The sequence below is a fragment of the Macrosteles quadrilineatus genome, unplaced genomic scaffold (genome assembly GCF_028750875.1).
Source record: "Macrosteles quadrilineatus isolate MER2022 unplaced genomic scaffold, UCM_ALF_1.0 Scaffold_4__1_contigs__length_99947679, whole genome shotgun sequence".
NCBI lineage: Eukaryota > Metazoa > Arthropoda > Insecta > Hemiptera > Cicadellidae > Macrosteles > Macrosteles quadrilineatus.
Window position 1 is genome coordinate 29,590,060 of NW_026542597.1, and position 16,022 is coordinate 29,606,081.

General features: G+C 33.4%; 1 protein-coding gene across 10 annotated transcripts in view; it reads right to left on the reverse strand.

Annotated features, from left to right (window-relative positions):
• Positions 1-16,022, reverse strand: part of LOC128993242 (platelet binding protein GspB-like) — a 52,949-nt gene that overhangs the window by 19,429 nt on the left and 17,498 nt on the right. For 6 of the 10 annotated variants that reach the window (XM_054417019.1, XM_054417016.1, XM_054417018.1 and 3 more), the window contains 4 exons: positions 14,641-14,880; positions 10,060-10,218; positions 4,472-4,780; positions 183-395 (listed from right to left, as the gene is read on the reverse strand). In XM_054417019.1, coding sequence (XP_054272994.1) covers positions 183-395; positions 4,472-4,780; positions 10,060-10,218; positions 14,641-14,880 — 921 coding nt within the window. The remainder of the gene's footprint in view (positions 1-182; positions 396-4,471; positions 4,781-10,059; positions 10,219-14,640; positions 14,881-16,022) is intronic. The other 4 variants (XM_054417017.1, XM_054417013.1, XM_054417020.1 and 1 more) reach the window with 3 other exon arrangements.

Below are 16,022 nucleotides of genomic sequence, written 5' to 3' on the forward strand. Positions count from 1 at the left end.
TAAGTCTAGAATTATAATTGGCACAAGTTGATCTGTTACTGTTTATAGTCACAATTTATACAATGTTTTTGGCAAACAGTCCGTTCATTTTTCTAATTTTAATCATTTAAATTTGAAGCTTTAGAAATTATCATAAATAGTTATTTTAAATATTGATTGTGGTTAAACATAAAATTAAATACCTGTTGTATCCATACCAGTAGGCTCTTGGAGTATGGTTCTTTCAAAGTTAGAAGGTCCAAGACCAATTGCTGCCATAACCTCTTCTTGCCTTGGTTCCTTTTGGGGCTCGATTGTGGAATTTGAAAACCTGGCTGTGGAGGGATAGGACCTCATGGGGTCAAAATTGTCATTGCATCTCGTTGAAGCACTCCCAGTATGTTCCACAGGTTCAGCTGTTAAAAAAATTAACCGATCTCATTAAACATGTAGTAGAGCTACTTAAACTTTAGTTTTAAGAGTATGATTTCAAATATAAAGGCTTTTAATAATTACTTGTTCAATCAACCTTTCTTTAACTGTTAGAATAGGAATATTGTTTCATAAGCAACCTAATACACCACACATAAACAGAGAATAATTATTTATTTTAAAATAAATTCTTTACTTAAAACTGCTTGAATTAAATTCTATTCACACATGTGTATTGAGTCAAATTCACACAATGGGGTGAATATGATAGTACAATGAGTGTAGAATAGAGTGTAAGATGATTCATGTGTCTTTAACACTGGAACATTGAAGGCCTGACAGCTGGGTCCAATTAGGAGTCCCAGAAAGCAACTGACTTATCAGGTCGAACCAGGGACCTTCTGATTCCTAGATGAACAGCACAAACCACTTAGCTATTCAGCTGTTAAACCAACAACTTTTAGGCTTTTGATTTCTTTGTCCAGTTTAACAATCACATTGTCCGTAGAATATTGATATTGAGATGGTTGGTTGGTATCTTCATAGACCAAGAGTATGTAAGTTTTCTTTTGAAGTAGGACTTCAAATTAATGTAGAAAAGGCAAAATATATTATAAAGATAGGAAGAGCAGCAGAGTCCAGTAATTAACCCTCTTGGGGTTATAGGATACATATTTGTAATGATTGATAAATTCAAGGACTTTAATATATAGGAGTTACTCGAAACAGAAAAATAAAATGGAAGAATAAATACAGATGAGGTTAAATGCAGCATCAGAAATTAGGATTTAGAAATCTTGCCTGAAAGCACAAAAATACGTCAAATAACACTAATAATAATATATTTACACTTATACCGTTTAGTCACAAGATGGTAAATACATATAAAAGATGGTAAGTGGTGATAGATTTCGATTGGAAATGTTTTGCCTATTGGGGCTGATGATGATTGGAGTGTTCAATCAAAATCGATCACCACTTACCATCATTTATATGTATTTACAGTCTTGTGACTAAATAATGTAAGCGTAAATATATTATCATAAGTGTTATTTGACATATTTTTTGTGCTTTCAGGTAATTTAATAACACGTACAATGCTGATCAAGAAGTCATTTAGAAATGAAGATGTAATTAGAGCTTACATAGTTATTGAAGAGAAAATTCCTGTCAAGTGAAGAAACTAGAATAGACTGTTTAAATAATATAACTAGTGCTACGTACAATAGCATGAAGAGCAACATTTAAAAGTATAATATTGAGAAGATGTTGTTTGTTATGGACCAATATTTTTATTTAATGAAGGGGTAAAAAAAGTAAGGCACTGATGGATAGAGAACTCAGGAAACTGTAGAGATGAATAGATATTGTGGTAGAGATAAGAAGTAAAATTATTAGGTGGCTTGGGAGTAATAAGATGGGAGTAAGATGACATGATGAGTATAGTATGGGAGAGGCCAACCAAAAGCAAGGTGCCTGTAATGTCCAAGTGGTTGAAGAAACTTAAGTAACTTAACTAAAAATTTAAGAAACTTAAGTAAAGTTAGTGGAGGACAGAAGAGTCCCAACATAACTTGACAAATAAATAAACTTGGATTAGAGAGGGCAAAGAAACAAGTAATAATTATTAGGTTATTATTTCAACTTACAGATAAAAACCTTACGTATAGTAATTCAAGGCCTTTGCCCTGAAAAACATTGTGTTAGTGAATAACAAGAAAAGAAATTATATTTTTAAAGTGCGGTGACTTAAATCAGTCTTGCATGATTTTAACTAAAATTTATCTAAGTCTAAAATCTAAGTATAAGTATAAAATATAAGGTTTGGTGAAAATCACAAAAAATTAATATTAAAATCATATCAATAAAAGACGGATAAACGACAAACAGTAACAAAGGAAAAACTATAAACCTAACACCAATCATGCCATGAGTTAACCTATAGTTTACAATATTTTAAAATAAAAATTTCAGTAGTTACAAAAAAATTATCCAATATGGGAGGTTTTAACGCTCCATTGTTAGTTTAAGTAATCATAGATAGTCCAGTTAGCAATTTCTGTTTTCAAATCTAATAATATTGAAAACCCCCTTAATATGGTTAAATTTTAAATAGAAACGATGCGATGGTTTATCACATGAATCCACACAAATGTCTACAACATGTTGATTCATGTTTTGCAGAAAATGTGTTTCCCTTCTCAATGAGGAATGAAGATTTTCTTCTATTTTACTGGAAGAAATTTTGAGTTGTGGATTTGTTGTTGTGAATGTGTAAGACAACACACAACCACGTTGGCCACGTGAAAAGCATTCTGCCTGATGTAGCATCCACATCCGTCATGATTCTTTAAGCCAAAACATATATAAGATGGCAAAATACAGCTGCAGACCCAGAATTCTTGGAGCAGAAATCTGATAAAATGGAGTGAATTACATATACAAACATTGCCTCATATACTCCATGAGGCGATTCAGAATCAAAATCCATTTATTGTCATTTGTCAACATTACATTGCTATAAACAAACAACGTCAAAGAACATAAGAAATACAGTACAGTTCAATTGAAAAGTAAACAGAATGTTCCCATATTGATCTCAAATCTTGCTTGTCAAATTTGAACAGAGAGCTAAACAGTTTTCAATTGATACTGAGAAGAACATTATAACTGCCGATGATGTGTCAAATCCACAACATGGATTTTAACTTCAAGGATCATATTCTTTGGAAACTCAATATGTCCTTATATTCACTGACATTGATGAACATTTTCTTCTCAGTTTGCTTTTTAGGGTTTGGATATTACTTGTAAAACTAATGAAGTTTCATCCAGTATCAACTTGCAATATTCATCAACTTGATTGGGCTTTCAAAAACTCATTTTAATTCAGATGATGATATTTCTCTCTTCACACTATGACCCTGGTAGGATGGCTTAATAGGCACCTAACAATAAGGTCTGCTATCATTGGAGAGATCTGCTACCGTCACCCTTAGAAGAAGCCAGTTTCTAAAATGTTTTATTGAGGATTATCGTACTTAATTGTTTCTTGAATAGAATTAAACTCTAAAACATTTTTTCTTATTCTTGGTGATATTAAACATTTCACCATGATATTAAACAATTGACCATGGCTAATTTATTTTTCCATCCAGGAACAGTTCTGATAAGAACACCTCATAGAGTTTAATAGCTGGAGGAAGAAAAGAGAATTAAAGAAAGCAATTCACTTTCATCTTGAAGAAGGACAAATAATGTTGTTAAACTGTGAGTAAGTTGGATTAATAGATTTTTTCAGATGCAAGATGATGACAATGAAATGGGTGGACAACTGCGAGAGATTGGACAACAAGAATGGGGAATCGAAGAACAAGCAACTTAAGGAAACTTGAGGTCAAAATTTTAGAAATCGACATTGTAGATCAACTCACTTGGAACTTACAAAAGACAAATAATAACCTAAATGATAAAACTCTTAATTCCACATAAACCAGCTGTTAGTAACGTTCCCAAAATCTGATAAAAGAATGTTGTCCTTTCCTAGTGTTTCATGTGTTAATGTTGAGTTATTTCTATGAAAGAAATTATATATTACAGCTTTTTGGGGATGTTAATTAAGTAATATTTCAAACGCGTTTTCAGTTTAAGACTTGAATGATTATACAAATCTGAGTAAATATTAATATTGAAAATCCATTAAAAATAGTGTCAAACGGTAAAATTTTGTTGTCAGTTTTCACGAGTTACAGGATCTTATTAGTTGTTAAATTATTTTTTACTAGACGTGTAATCTGAAGGGATGTTAAAAAAGAGATAATTGATTCTAAAATTTAAAATAAGGATTACCTATCTACAAATAATCACAAGATTTTACCCAGATACAAAAATTGCAAAATACATCAGAGGATGGTGAAGGGTACACACACACAAACACCTACAAAAAAAATTTAAAAATGTGGTCTATTGCTCTAGAATGCAAACTAACCACCCACAATGCACTATTCTAGAACATCCACCAAATCCACTATTCTACGGTTGGTTGCAGAGTGATTTTTACCTCTCAATCGTCCATATTGCCTGGGATAGCCCATGTTTTGACGGGGTGAGGTCACATTTACTGGCAGATAAAAGTTCATCCTCGGTTGCATTCTATGATGTTGATTTAAAGCGTTATGTGGCCATGGAGGGAATCGTGGCTTATTACCCCTTGGGAAATACCTGGGCCGCAGGGGTATAATACCAGGAGGACGTTGCCAGCAATGTGCTGAGTAAACATGTGGTCTCACCATAGGAATGTATGGTGACTGGGGAGTGCAACTCAGAGAAGGTACAGGGATTATTCCCAACTGCATTTCCCTTTCCATTCCTAAGAAATAAACTGTTTAGCACATCTCTTCTGAGGAGGAAGTGTTACACCAGGGTGAATGAAGCGCAAAGCTGTGAGATTAAACAGAATCCATTCGCAAGCAACATTCCACAGGGAAACTAAAGCAAGGAATGCATCACAACACCTAAGACCATGGTTTAATGAATGCCACCTAAGACCATGCACAAACTGATAGATTATATCTGTGATACAGGATTTTACAAGGAACGTTTATTTATCCACACACTAAATAGTTTGACCTGTGAAGAACATGGAGCTTATGTAGGTCAGCACAACAAGTTATTGTTAACAACAGTACCAGCCTACTCACACAACATTGCCAAACACTTCCTCCTTCCATTACAGGCTTATGCTGGATTTTGATAAGATGAACTAACATTAAATTTATATTTGATAAAAATACAAGTACTCATTAGCTGGTCTCAAGATTTGGAAATATTTGCATTAATGTGAGTTGTTCAGAAAGTAAAGGTTTGTTTATAAATTTTAAGTGATTTTGGGACTGACAAAGTGGTTTGGGACTTTCAGGTTAATTTTGGCACTATCCACATTAATTTTTATTTTGTGTATGAAAATAATCATGTGCCATTAACTGGGGGAAAAACAAGAAACACATTCTTAGATTCAACAAGAATGGAAATTGATGGAAAAATATTGATGGATTTAAATATGAAATTAAAGAAATATATTCCTTAAAATTATATTGACTACAATAAAATCAGGCTGCATTCACCATCAGTACCAAGCACCATGCAGCTATAGTAGGCAGTTAGCATAAAGTTAAAGACAACAAAGTCTTTAAAATCTTTTTTTGCATCCAAATTTTATGTTTTTCTACAAGGATGGTTTTAATTTTTGGTTTATTCCGTTATTAGGCAAGATGCAGTTTTTAAAATAAACAAACAATATCTATGAACCTAGAAATGCTTAGAAATTAATTGTATTACAATAAAAAAGCCAATGGTACATACACTATCATGATGCATTCGTTAAGTAAAAATTGTAATATTTAGAGAACGTCATGTTCAAAAGTTAGTACAGAATAGTAATCCTGATTATTTTTTTTCTAGCTGAACACTCCAAGGGTTAAAAAAAAAGGAAAACTTGTGTTTTCCAAAGAGGTTTGGAGAAAGAGGACGATACATGTGCTCCATAAGGCCGACTCACATATATCAGTTACATAACAGTTCAGTCACAGTTTAGTCTCAGTTGCATTCACATTCAATTTCTCAGTCAAACTGTCAGTCATTTCAGTGACGTAGCCAGGGGGGGGGGTTCTGGGGGTCCGGACCCCCCCCTTCAGGCCTAAATATAATATTTTTTTTGTTAAATCAAACTTAAAATTATATAATAATACTGGATTGACGTTGGGGTTAATTATTTTCAATGCCAGGAGAGCTAAAAAAGACTGTTTTAGGGCCTATATTTTCAAAAATATACCCGGACCCCCCCCCCTTCTACCTGGGCCCGGTCGGTCGACCCCCCCTATTTTGAAAGCCTGGCTACGTCACTGGCATTTGGTTTCAAACACTCTTCCATCACTTTATTTACAGTGTTGTTATTAAAACTGTTGATTTAACCCTCCGAGTGTCCATAGTTTAGGCCTTAATGTCCGCCTATTTTTGGCGCATTTGCAAGGTTTTATTAAAACGGATCTGAGAAGCTTAAAACAATGTTAATTCTACTGTTCTATATACCATTTTGTTTGGAAAATCATGGGCTTCAATATTATACATAAAACATAAGGAACATTTGTTTCAAACAAATTTTTTAGGTAAAAAAAAAACATTTTGGAAAATTTTCAAAAAAAAAAAAAATGCGCTCAATGAAATTGTATAAATTATAGGCCTATAAATATTTGGAAATAGCCACTTTGTTCTAAATTTTATGAGGATTACAAATATATAATAATATAAGGAAGTAGATTTGCAAATAAATAAGTTATGGGCAAAAAACAGATTTCAGTACATAGCGTTTAGCTAAGAATGCATAGCCTAACCATAGCTAGGAATCTGGCTGATAATTTACATAAATATCACTACCTACTTCTTCAGGATCATCAACCAGCCCTTCAAAATCACTTAAATCTTCTTATAATGCACCACGTATATCACAAACTTTTGATTTTTAACACTAAAACAATGATAAACGTAATAAAACACATCAGTCGGTCCGAGGTTAACCGTGCTGTTTACAAATACGCACGTCAGCTGTCTGCTACAATATTTTCGGAACTAAAATGAATAGCGCTTAGAGACAGACCTCCGGAGAAAGCTCTGAATCTAACAAAAAGAACGATACCTAACTCGATCCAGTTCAATCCGATTCAGTCAGTCATAGAGCTTTCGCCGTAAACGATGTTCGTGTGTCGAAAAATCGACAAGTGAAACTACACAAAGTGTGTCGTGAGTCGATTTTTCGACAAGTGACGCTCGGAGGGTTAAAACACAATATTGTATCAAATTTTCATCGTCCGTTTTGTTGATTGTTACAAACATTAATCAACAACTAGTACACCTCTTGCTCGAATTCGAGCAATTGCAAAATATTAAAAGGATTATTTCAAATAGAATAACAGTCAAAATTTCCGATGACTTAAAAGAGTCAGTTTAAAGATAATGTAATCTCCACTCCAGACTGAAATCAGAATGTTATCGAAACTGAAAACGAACTCACTCTGAAAACAAACTCTCGTGAGTGTATCATGTGTTTACAATGAACAACTGTAATTAATAAAAATTATTAGTCTATTTAAGTAAACAAAATCTTTTCTTCATAAGAAATACATTGCGATTTTGATGGCCTGTGGGGCAAAGCCCGAAGACTATTATTATATCCATTATTAACGGAGGAGTAGTGTTTTGTAGAAATCACCTTCACGTATTACATATAAGGATATAAACTCGATCATTTATACAAAAATTACTATTTCCTAACCTCAAACACGTTTGTCAGGTGTCCGAACAATAAAAAAATATCGGTGAAAAGAAATGTGAAATTGACTGACGGACGCCGGCAGAGCGACTGACGGAATTGCAACGGATGAGTGTAGATAGTGCAATAGAAAATCCATTCAATAATATTTTTGTTAACTGTGACGTGCCTGAATGTGACATGCCATAACTGATGTGTGTGAACCAACCTCAACTTTGGTAAAAGAGAAAAACCTGTATACTTCTAAGAAAGATTGGAGAAAGAGGACAATACACATGCTCTGTAAGTTTGGTAAAAAAAGATAACTTGTGTGCTCTTGAGAAATTTGGTGAAAGAGGAAAATATGAGTGCTCTTTAAGTTTGGTGAAATATTAAAGGATAGGATAGTAATTTCACTAATTTTTTACTTAAGGGTAAATTGATTAGGGGGAATGGAGGCCTACTAAAAACAGTTAAGGATGCCGAAACACTTGAAAGTAATTTATGGATTTAACGATTACTTTAAGTTAACACCATACAAATATGTGATTTTTAATTGGAGCTTATAAAATCACCTAGACGCTTTTATTTTGTTATGTAAATTGTGTGAGTATTTCGCAAAGAGAGGAAAGTGCAGAAATGGGCTAGGGAGTTTAAAAATGGATGTGAAAATGTTAATTTTGAATTTGAAACAAATTAATAGTGTTCTTGGTAGTCAGACTTCTCACAGAATACTGCCAAATATGCTGCGACAATGTAGAAGCAATACACTCCGAAGCACTTTTGCCCACTGAGCGCCTTCAATGCTTTCAATGAAAAAGCTAGCAGCTTGGAAAACCTAGCGGCCCTGCAGATCCGGTAGTTAGTTATATATTGATGCCCTCCACTTCCACCCCCATCCATTCCCACACACCAAACAACTATAACCATTCCAATCCATTATTTGTGAAAAAACATTGAAAATGTGTTTTTAAAGTTCACAAACCATTTTTTTTATGATACAATGTCCACTCAACATCAATAGGAAAGATATATTCAGTAAAAAATAATATCAGTGTTCTATAACGAAAATCTCAGACCCGTTCGGTCAAATAAACAAACCATCAGAGCTTCAATACTCATAAGGTCAAACTAAATTGTTAACACTTAAATGTTTATATAGCCTAGCTGAGCTTATGCATTAGCTGCAAACAGTTACAGTTCAGTTCAATCGTTGTTGAGCTGACATAAACTAGGAATAAAAGCACTCAAGAGGCGAGGGATGTATTGACATTTAGAAAGTGTCAGCAGACAAAAAGACAGGCATTTAAATATCGTCAATATCTATGCATTAAAGCACACTCTTGGTGCCAACGCTTAATAGAAATGAGAGCACTCAATAGGTGCCAAGGGCTAGAAATGTAAGCATTATCCAATGTCTAATAACATAGACTAACCAACACAAGTAGACTTCTCATCCCATTGTCAATTTTGAAGCACGTTTTTCGTGTCTAGTTCATGTACGTGACACATGGGCGCTAGTGTCGACAAAACTTTGTTTTTATTATTTTAGGGTTAATTTCTTGATTTGTGCTTTACTGTTTGGTTATATAACTAGGGGACGAGTTATTGTTTATTTGGTTAAACGAGGTTTTAAATGGCTGTAATAACGGGAAACAAATTGTAAACAAAACACGACCTCTACATAAACCGTACAGAACTAACAGTAAAATTGTCTTCAGCTGTTCCATAAGGATGAGAAATCTACTAAGGGAATATGTTTTATCTATGCTAATAATTTACACACTTAATAGGTGCAAGGTGCCACGCTATTGTAAAGATGTTTGTATGAAGACAACAGAAATTGAAGATAGAAACATGATCCATACAAGTGGAAATGATAAACAGTATAAATAACTTACCTTAATTTTTTCAAAGTAAATTTGTCTAGGTAAATATTAATAAAGCTTAAGTCTCTCTTGAAATATTACAAAAATTAAAATAATCTATGGAAAACAGCACCTTTACAAGTGAACTATCACAGATTGCATTGTTTTAAGTCAGTTGTAACTTGTAACCCACCAACGTTACATTCCTTCAAATCAAATACAACTCTCATTGAAACATTGTCTACATCTTGATTATATGTTTACTATGTGTTCAAAGTTTTTTTTGTTCCAGAGTAAGTTATATTAAATGGTATATATTTCTACTTCAACCAAAATATCACTAGCATATCTAATCAAGATTTATATATTTTTTTTATTTTAAAAGATAGAAGATTAAAAAGATAGAATAAGCATTGTTTAGCAAAATATTTTTTTAAGTTGGCATAATATCTGTATACTATAAGTAAAACAACTTACGCTTCTTTTCATTGTATTTTTTTTTCCTTGACTGCAAATAAGCCTTTCGAACAGGCCCAACCTTTTTAGGCTTTCTGCGTTCTTTTTTGATAAATTCTTGTTTTATTAGTTCTCTTTTAATATCTGTATCATTACGATTTCCTGTGTTCTGATCTGCGACTGAAAAACATTTAAAAGATCTTACAACAGGTAAGAATCTTACCTTCCCTGTAGCAGCAAACCTAAGCAATCGTTAAATCTAATGTTATTTAAATTGGGAATAAATATGTCTTATTTATAGAAATATTTGAGTAAAAGACAAGTTGAAATTCGCATATTCTGCAGGTTTGCTGCGGCGGGGGTATTTTCTAATTTTTTACTCTCAAAACACAAAATTTCCCAATTTATTTCTAAACCCTTTTAAAGAGCTTGAAAAACAAATAATTTAATATATCAAAATGTTTTTGTATAATTATTAGTACCTATTTACACAAATTTTAAATTTAAAATTCCCTTGTTATTCAAGAATATTGTAAAATGTTGTAGTTTGCTTGTTTTTGGCTATATTTTGACCAAACTTGGCAAATTTTTATTTTTATTTTATACTGAGCTATTAATACTTTACTAAAATACCCCCGCCACAGCAAACCTGCAGACTTAGCAAATTTCCATTTGCCTGATTGGATTTAAACTAAAATGTCTCCTTAAAAATATCACATTTATTCCCTTTTTAAACAGAATTAGTTTAATGAGGACTTAGGTTTGCTGCAACAGGGAGGGTAAAAAAGTTTTTTTTTTAATGTAAAATGTTAAAAGGTACTGTGGTTTAGTAAGAAATTGATGTATTTTCCAAATATGATCAAAATATGTTCATAAACAAGCAAACTAAAACAGTTGACTTATTCTCCATAAGAATAACATGGGAATTTTAAAATTACAATTTTTTTGAATTTTCTCCGTAACAATTAGGCGCATAATAACGCTTCAATATACTAAATTATTTGTTTTTTTAAGCTCTACAAAATGGATTGAAAAGAAATTGTGAAATTTTGTGTTTTTAGGGACAAAAATGGGAAAAACCTATTTTTACCCCATCAAACCCCCCATAAACCCCTGTTCCCATAGTCCGATCATGCTGGTTCGCGAACTCATTCAAGTTTATCCCACCTTACACCTTCAAACCAAATTTTATCAAAATCGGACAAAAATTACTCAAGTTATCGTGCGGATGGACATATATATATATATATATATATATAGATATATAAAAATTTGAACGAATGGTGTTTTTGGCCTCTGGGGACATCAAAATGAAAAAGTAAATCGGTCCCGGGCCTAGGTCTTACCATGAGACCTACGGTAATAGCTACTTCCCTATAGGGAAATTCGCTAAAACACACTTATTAGTTTCCTTGTAGTTGCAAACCTAGGTACTCGTATAACCTAATGTCTAGGTTTACGCAAATACTTCACATTCTTCAAGTTTTATGTTGTTGGGGGTCTATTTTTCTATAGCCAGTATGGCTAAATTTGATAAACGGTCTTGGAGCTTTAAGTTTCTTAAATAGTTTTTGATCAGTTTTAAGATGCTGAAAGACCGTTAAGCGGTTGCAGTAGACACTGAGACAGTAAAAAACCACTGCAGAAGCTTAAAGAGATTAGGAAAAATTAACTGATTGTGAATATTTTAGGACTTAAATTGTTGTACCAAATTTGACACAAGCTCATTAGGTTGGTCTGATTTAGGAGTTTTTCTGGAAAACACATCAATTTCAGAGGCTAAAGTGTCAGTCACAGCAGAGCATGCTTCTTTGATACGACAGTCACAAGCTGTTTTCTTCATAGAAGAAGCCAGTAAAAGTTCCATATAAAGAAATAGACCTATGTTATAGTTTGATCAATATTTCCCAGGAAAATGGGCCCCCCCTGGCCCCCCTAAACGCTGCCTCTGTGGAGGAGTAAAACATACACATCTAAATAACAGTAACAATTGTTGCTAATTTATAAAAATAATAGTGTCTTTTTTATAAAATTTTTTATTAATTTTATTAAATTTTTTATTAAATTATATTTTGATTAAAAATAAAGTAGATTATGAAATAACTGAACAAATAAATACATAAATAAATAATAATAATAATAAAAATCTTTATTTGTCATAAGGATACATTAGATCATCGACAAAGTCAAAATCATGATTATACATCAATTGTCAAACAAAACAAAATCAAAACACTTTCAATATTTTGAAAAAAAAAAACAATAGAGGGCTCAATAACTAAAATATGTACAAATGACTAAACAAACAACAATATAAGGACCTGATAAAGCAACAGGTTAGCAGCAGGGTTATACAATCAAAGATTTATTTGGCCAGATTTGAACAAATCGTCCAGGCTATAAGAAGGGTTGTCTAATAGCCAATTATAAAACAAGGACTTAAATTTTTCTTGCGGATAAGCATCAATATTGTGTTTTAAAAGGTTAAATACTTTAGTTGATAACACTATGTGGCTCTTGCTAGTCTTACTCAGACGATGTGATTCTAACAAGGCACTATTTTTAAATCTGGTATTGTGATTATGATTATTGAATTTTAGGTAATGAGGTTTTTTTAAGATATAAAGGGCAAGATCATAAATAAACAAATTTATTACAGTTTGAATCTTAAAATCCTTAAAAAGAGGCTTGCAGTGCTCGTCTGGCTCTGATCCATTCATAGCTCTGACAGCCCCCTTCTGTAGGATTAAAATTTCATTAATTCGTCCACACCCACCCCAGAATATCAATCCATATCTCATTACAGACTGAAAATATGCAAAATAAGCCGATCTCAAATAGTTCTTTGGAATTACATCTTTGAGACGACCAAGAAGAAAAATTACTCGAGATAGTCTAGTAGACAAATAATTTATATGCTCATTCCAGGATAGTTTATTATCAATATGAAGACCCAAAAATTTTGTAGTGACAGCACTATTTTCATTATTTAAGGCAGAATCGTGTTTCAATGTAAATTTTATTTCTTGAGTTTTACAGTCATTCAATAGAAAGCCATTGGCATGAAACCATTTGGATGCGTTTAATTTTGTGACTTGGACTAAATTTTGAAGTACAAGTTGGTTATTGTTTTCATGAAAAAAAGTTGTATCATCCGCGTACAGAATAGTTTTAGTATTTATTGCCATTGGAAGGTCATTAATGTAAATTAAAAACAGAAGTGGGCCAAGGACTGATCCCTGTGGAACGCCCCAAGTTACTTCCCTTTCTTGTGACTTTTTCCCATTAGAATTTACTAGTTGTTTCCGGTTTTTTAAATAAGATGAAAGAAAATTTAGAGAAGATCCGTTAAACCCATACAGTTCTAACTTTTTAATAAGAATTTCAAAGTCAACACAATCAAATGCTTTGCTCAGGTCACAAAAGGTGCCCTGAGCAAAGGTCTTGCTTTCAAAGGACTGATGAATTTGCCTGATGAGATTGTCAAGAGCATCAATTGTAGACATTCCTTTTCTAAATCCAAATTGGGAAACATTAAACAAGTCATTTGCCTCAAAATAATCACTGATTTGTTCATAGACTAGTATTTCAATTAATTTTCCAAGGACTGGGACAATTGAGACAGGACGATAACTCTGGGGCTCGTTTTTGGGACCCCTCTTATAGACCGGGCAAACGCGAGAAATCTTCATTGAATCTGGAAATAATCCTTCCCTTAACAATGCATTTGCACTCATAGCAAGGGGTACATCTAAACTATGGATAATACTTTTAAGTAATTTGTTTGACATTCCATACACATCTTTACTATTAGAATTTTTCATTTTCTTTACTGCATTAACTATCATTTTAGGTGTTATTTCATCCCAACTAAATACAGTGTTATTTTTATTCAATGTTTCATCTACAAAGTCCAAATAAGAGCTACATGTCCTTTGGTTGTCCAGTTTTTTTTTTATATCAATAATAGAGTTAATGAAGTAATCATTTATAATGTCTGAATCAATCTTTGGTGCTACTACATCACTAGATACTTTGTTTTTCTTAATTAAAACCCAAGCTGCTTTACATTTATTGCTGCTGTTTTCTATATGGAATGCATTATTTTGAAGTTTCGCTTCTTTCACTGCTACTTTATATTTATATTTCAAACCATTATAAGCCACATTGATATCTAAATTACATGAATCACTTGTATTATTTTTTAAATAAAACAAATTCAAAAGTTTCTCCTTCATGGAGGCTAGATCAGCAGTATACCACTCTTGTTTGGATTTATTTTTGCTCTTACACCCATTGTTGTTTTTATTTTTTACAAGTACCGGTACTTTAAAATAATTTAAATTATTGTTTATGATGTTAAATATTGATTGAAATTTAGTTTCTGAATTCTCATTATTTAATTTAAAAATCAGCCCTTTCCAATCATATGAAGCTAAGTTTAGACATAAATTATTTATATTCTTTGAAGGCAAATAAAAATTCATCTGTGAGACATGGTCCAATATTTGATTATTGTTTCCTTTTAAACAGTAATCATAAATATAAATGGTGTCATGTAGAAAACCAAACTGAAGCTGTATGAAAATCGATCAAACGTACCTTCAGAATTATTCCCAGTTGTGTTGCTAGTCCTGGGTTTCTTAGAAGGAGGCTGCGTATCCGGTTCAACTTTAAGAGCACTGCAGGCAGAACGACTACGCGTGTTTCTCTTCCCACCAACAGTAGCTTGCCTGCCATTGACCGGATTTACAGAATTTACCTCCTCAGATGGCGAGTTCTGACCAACCTTGAATTTATATTCCTGACTTTCACCATCCTCAAGAGCATTTGGTTCAAAATCTGAAATAAAACTTGTTTTAAAAACCCTGCATAAAATGCTTGGTTTTCAGGAAATTTCCTTGAGCCAATCACACCAAACAAACCAAACATTAATAACAAAAAACAACCAAAAATATGTAATGTACAGAATTCTCTATTTCCACCCCACACTCTTATGCCACACATATAAAATATTAGAACGTCTGATACTCAATTGAATCGGCGATTTTCTGGAACAAAAGATCATTCCACAACAGGCAGGCTTTCGATCAGGCAAGTCTTGTTGTGGCCAAGTTTTAAACCTGACCCAGCACATTGAGGATGGGTTTGAGAGAAAACAGATCACGGGTGTCGCTTTTGTAGATTTAACAGCTGCCTACGATACCGTAAACCATCGAAGACTCTTGGGAAAAGTGTACAGTATTACCAAAGACTATCAGCTGACTTCAATGATAGGCACTTTTCTTCATAACAGGCGGTTTTTCGTGTCCCTTCAAGGCAAGAAAAGTAGATAGAAAATCAAGGAAATGGATTGCCTCAGGGTAGCTTCTTAGCCCCAGCTCTTTATAACATTTACACTAACGACCAACCGTTTCCAAACGCTACACGTCAGTATATATATGCCGATGATACGGCGGTGGCGGCACAAGGTAGGAGTTTTGAAGAGGTGGAATAGAAGCTGACTATGACTCTAAATGAACTTTCCCAGTACTATGACGCAAATCACCTCAAGCCGAACCCTGCTAAGACCCAAGTTTGTGCCTTTCACCTAAACAATAGAGAAGCAGGCCGTGAGTTGAATGTGAGGTGGCGGGGTGACCGTCTTCAGCATTGTCCTACACCCAAATATCTTGGTGTCATACTGGACCGCACACTGACATTTAAGGCGCATTGTATTGTGACAAGAGGTAAAGTCTCAGCGAGGAATAATATCATCAGGAAGCTCACCAGCAGATGTTGGGGTGCTAACCCTAATGTCCTCAGAACCTCAGCTATAGCGCTCAGTGTGTCGGCTGCGGAGTACGCTGCACCAGAATGGAATGCATTGTCACATTGAAAAAAGGTTGACATTGCAGTCAATGACATGGCTCGGATTGTAACTGGGTGTTTGAAACCAAACCCAGTACACAAACTCTTTCCTATCATAGGGCTCAATCAATCCG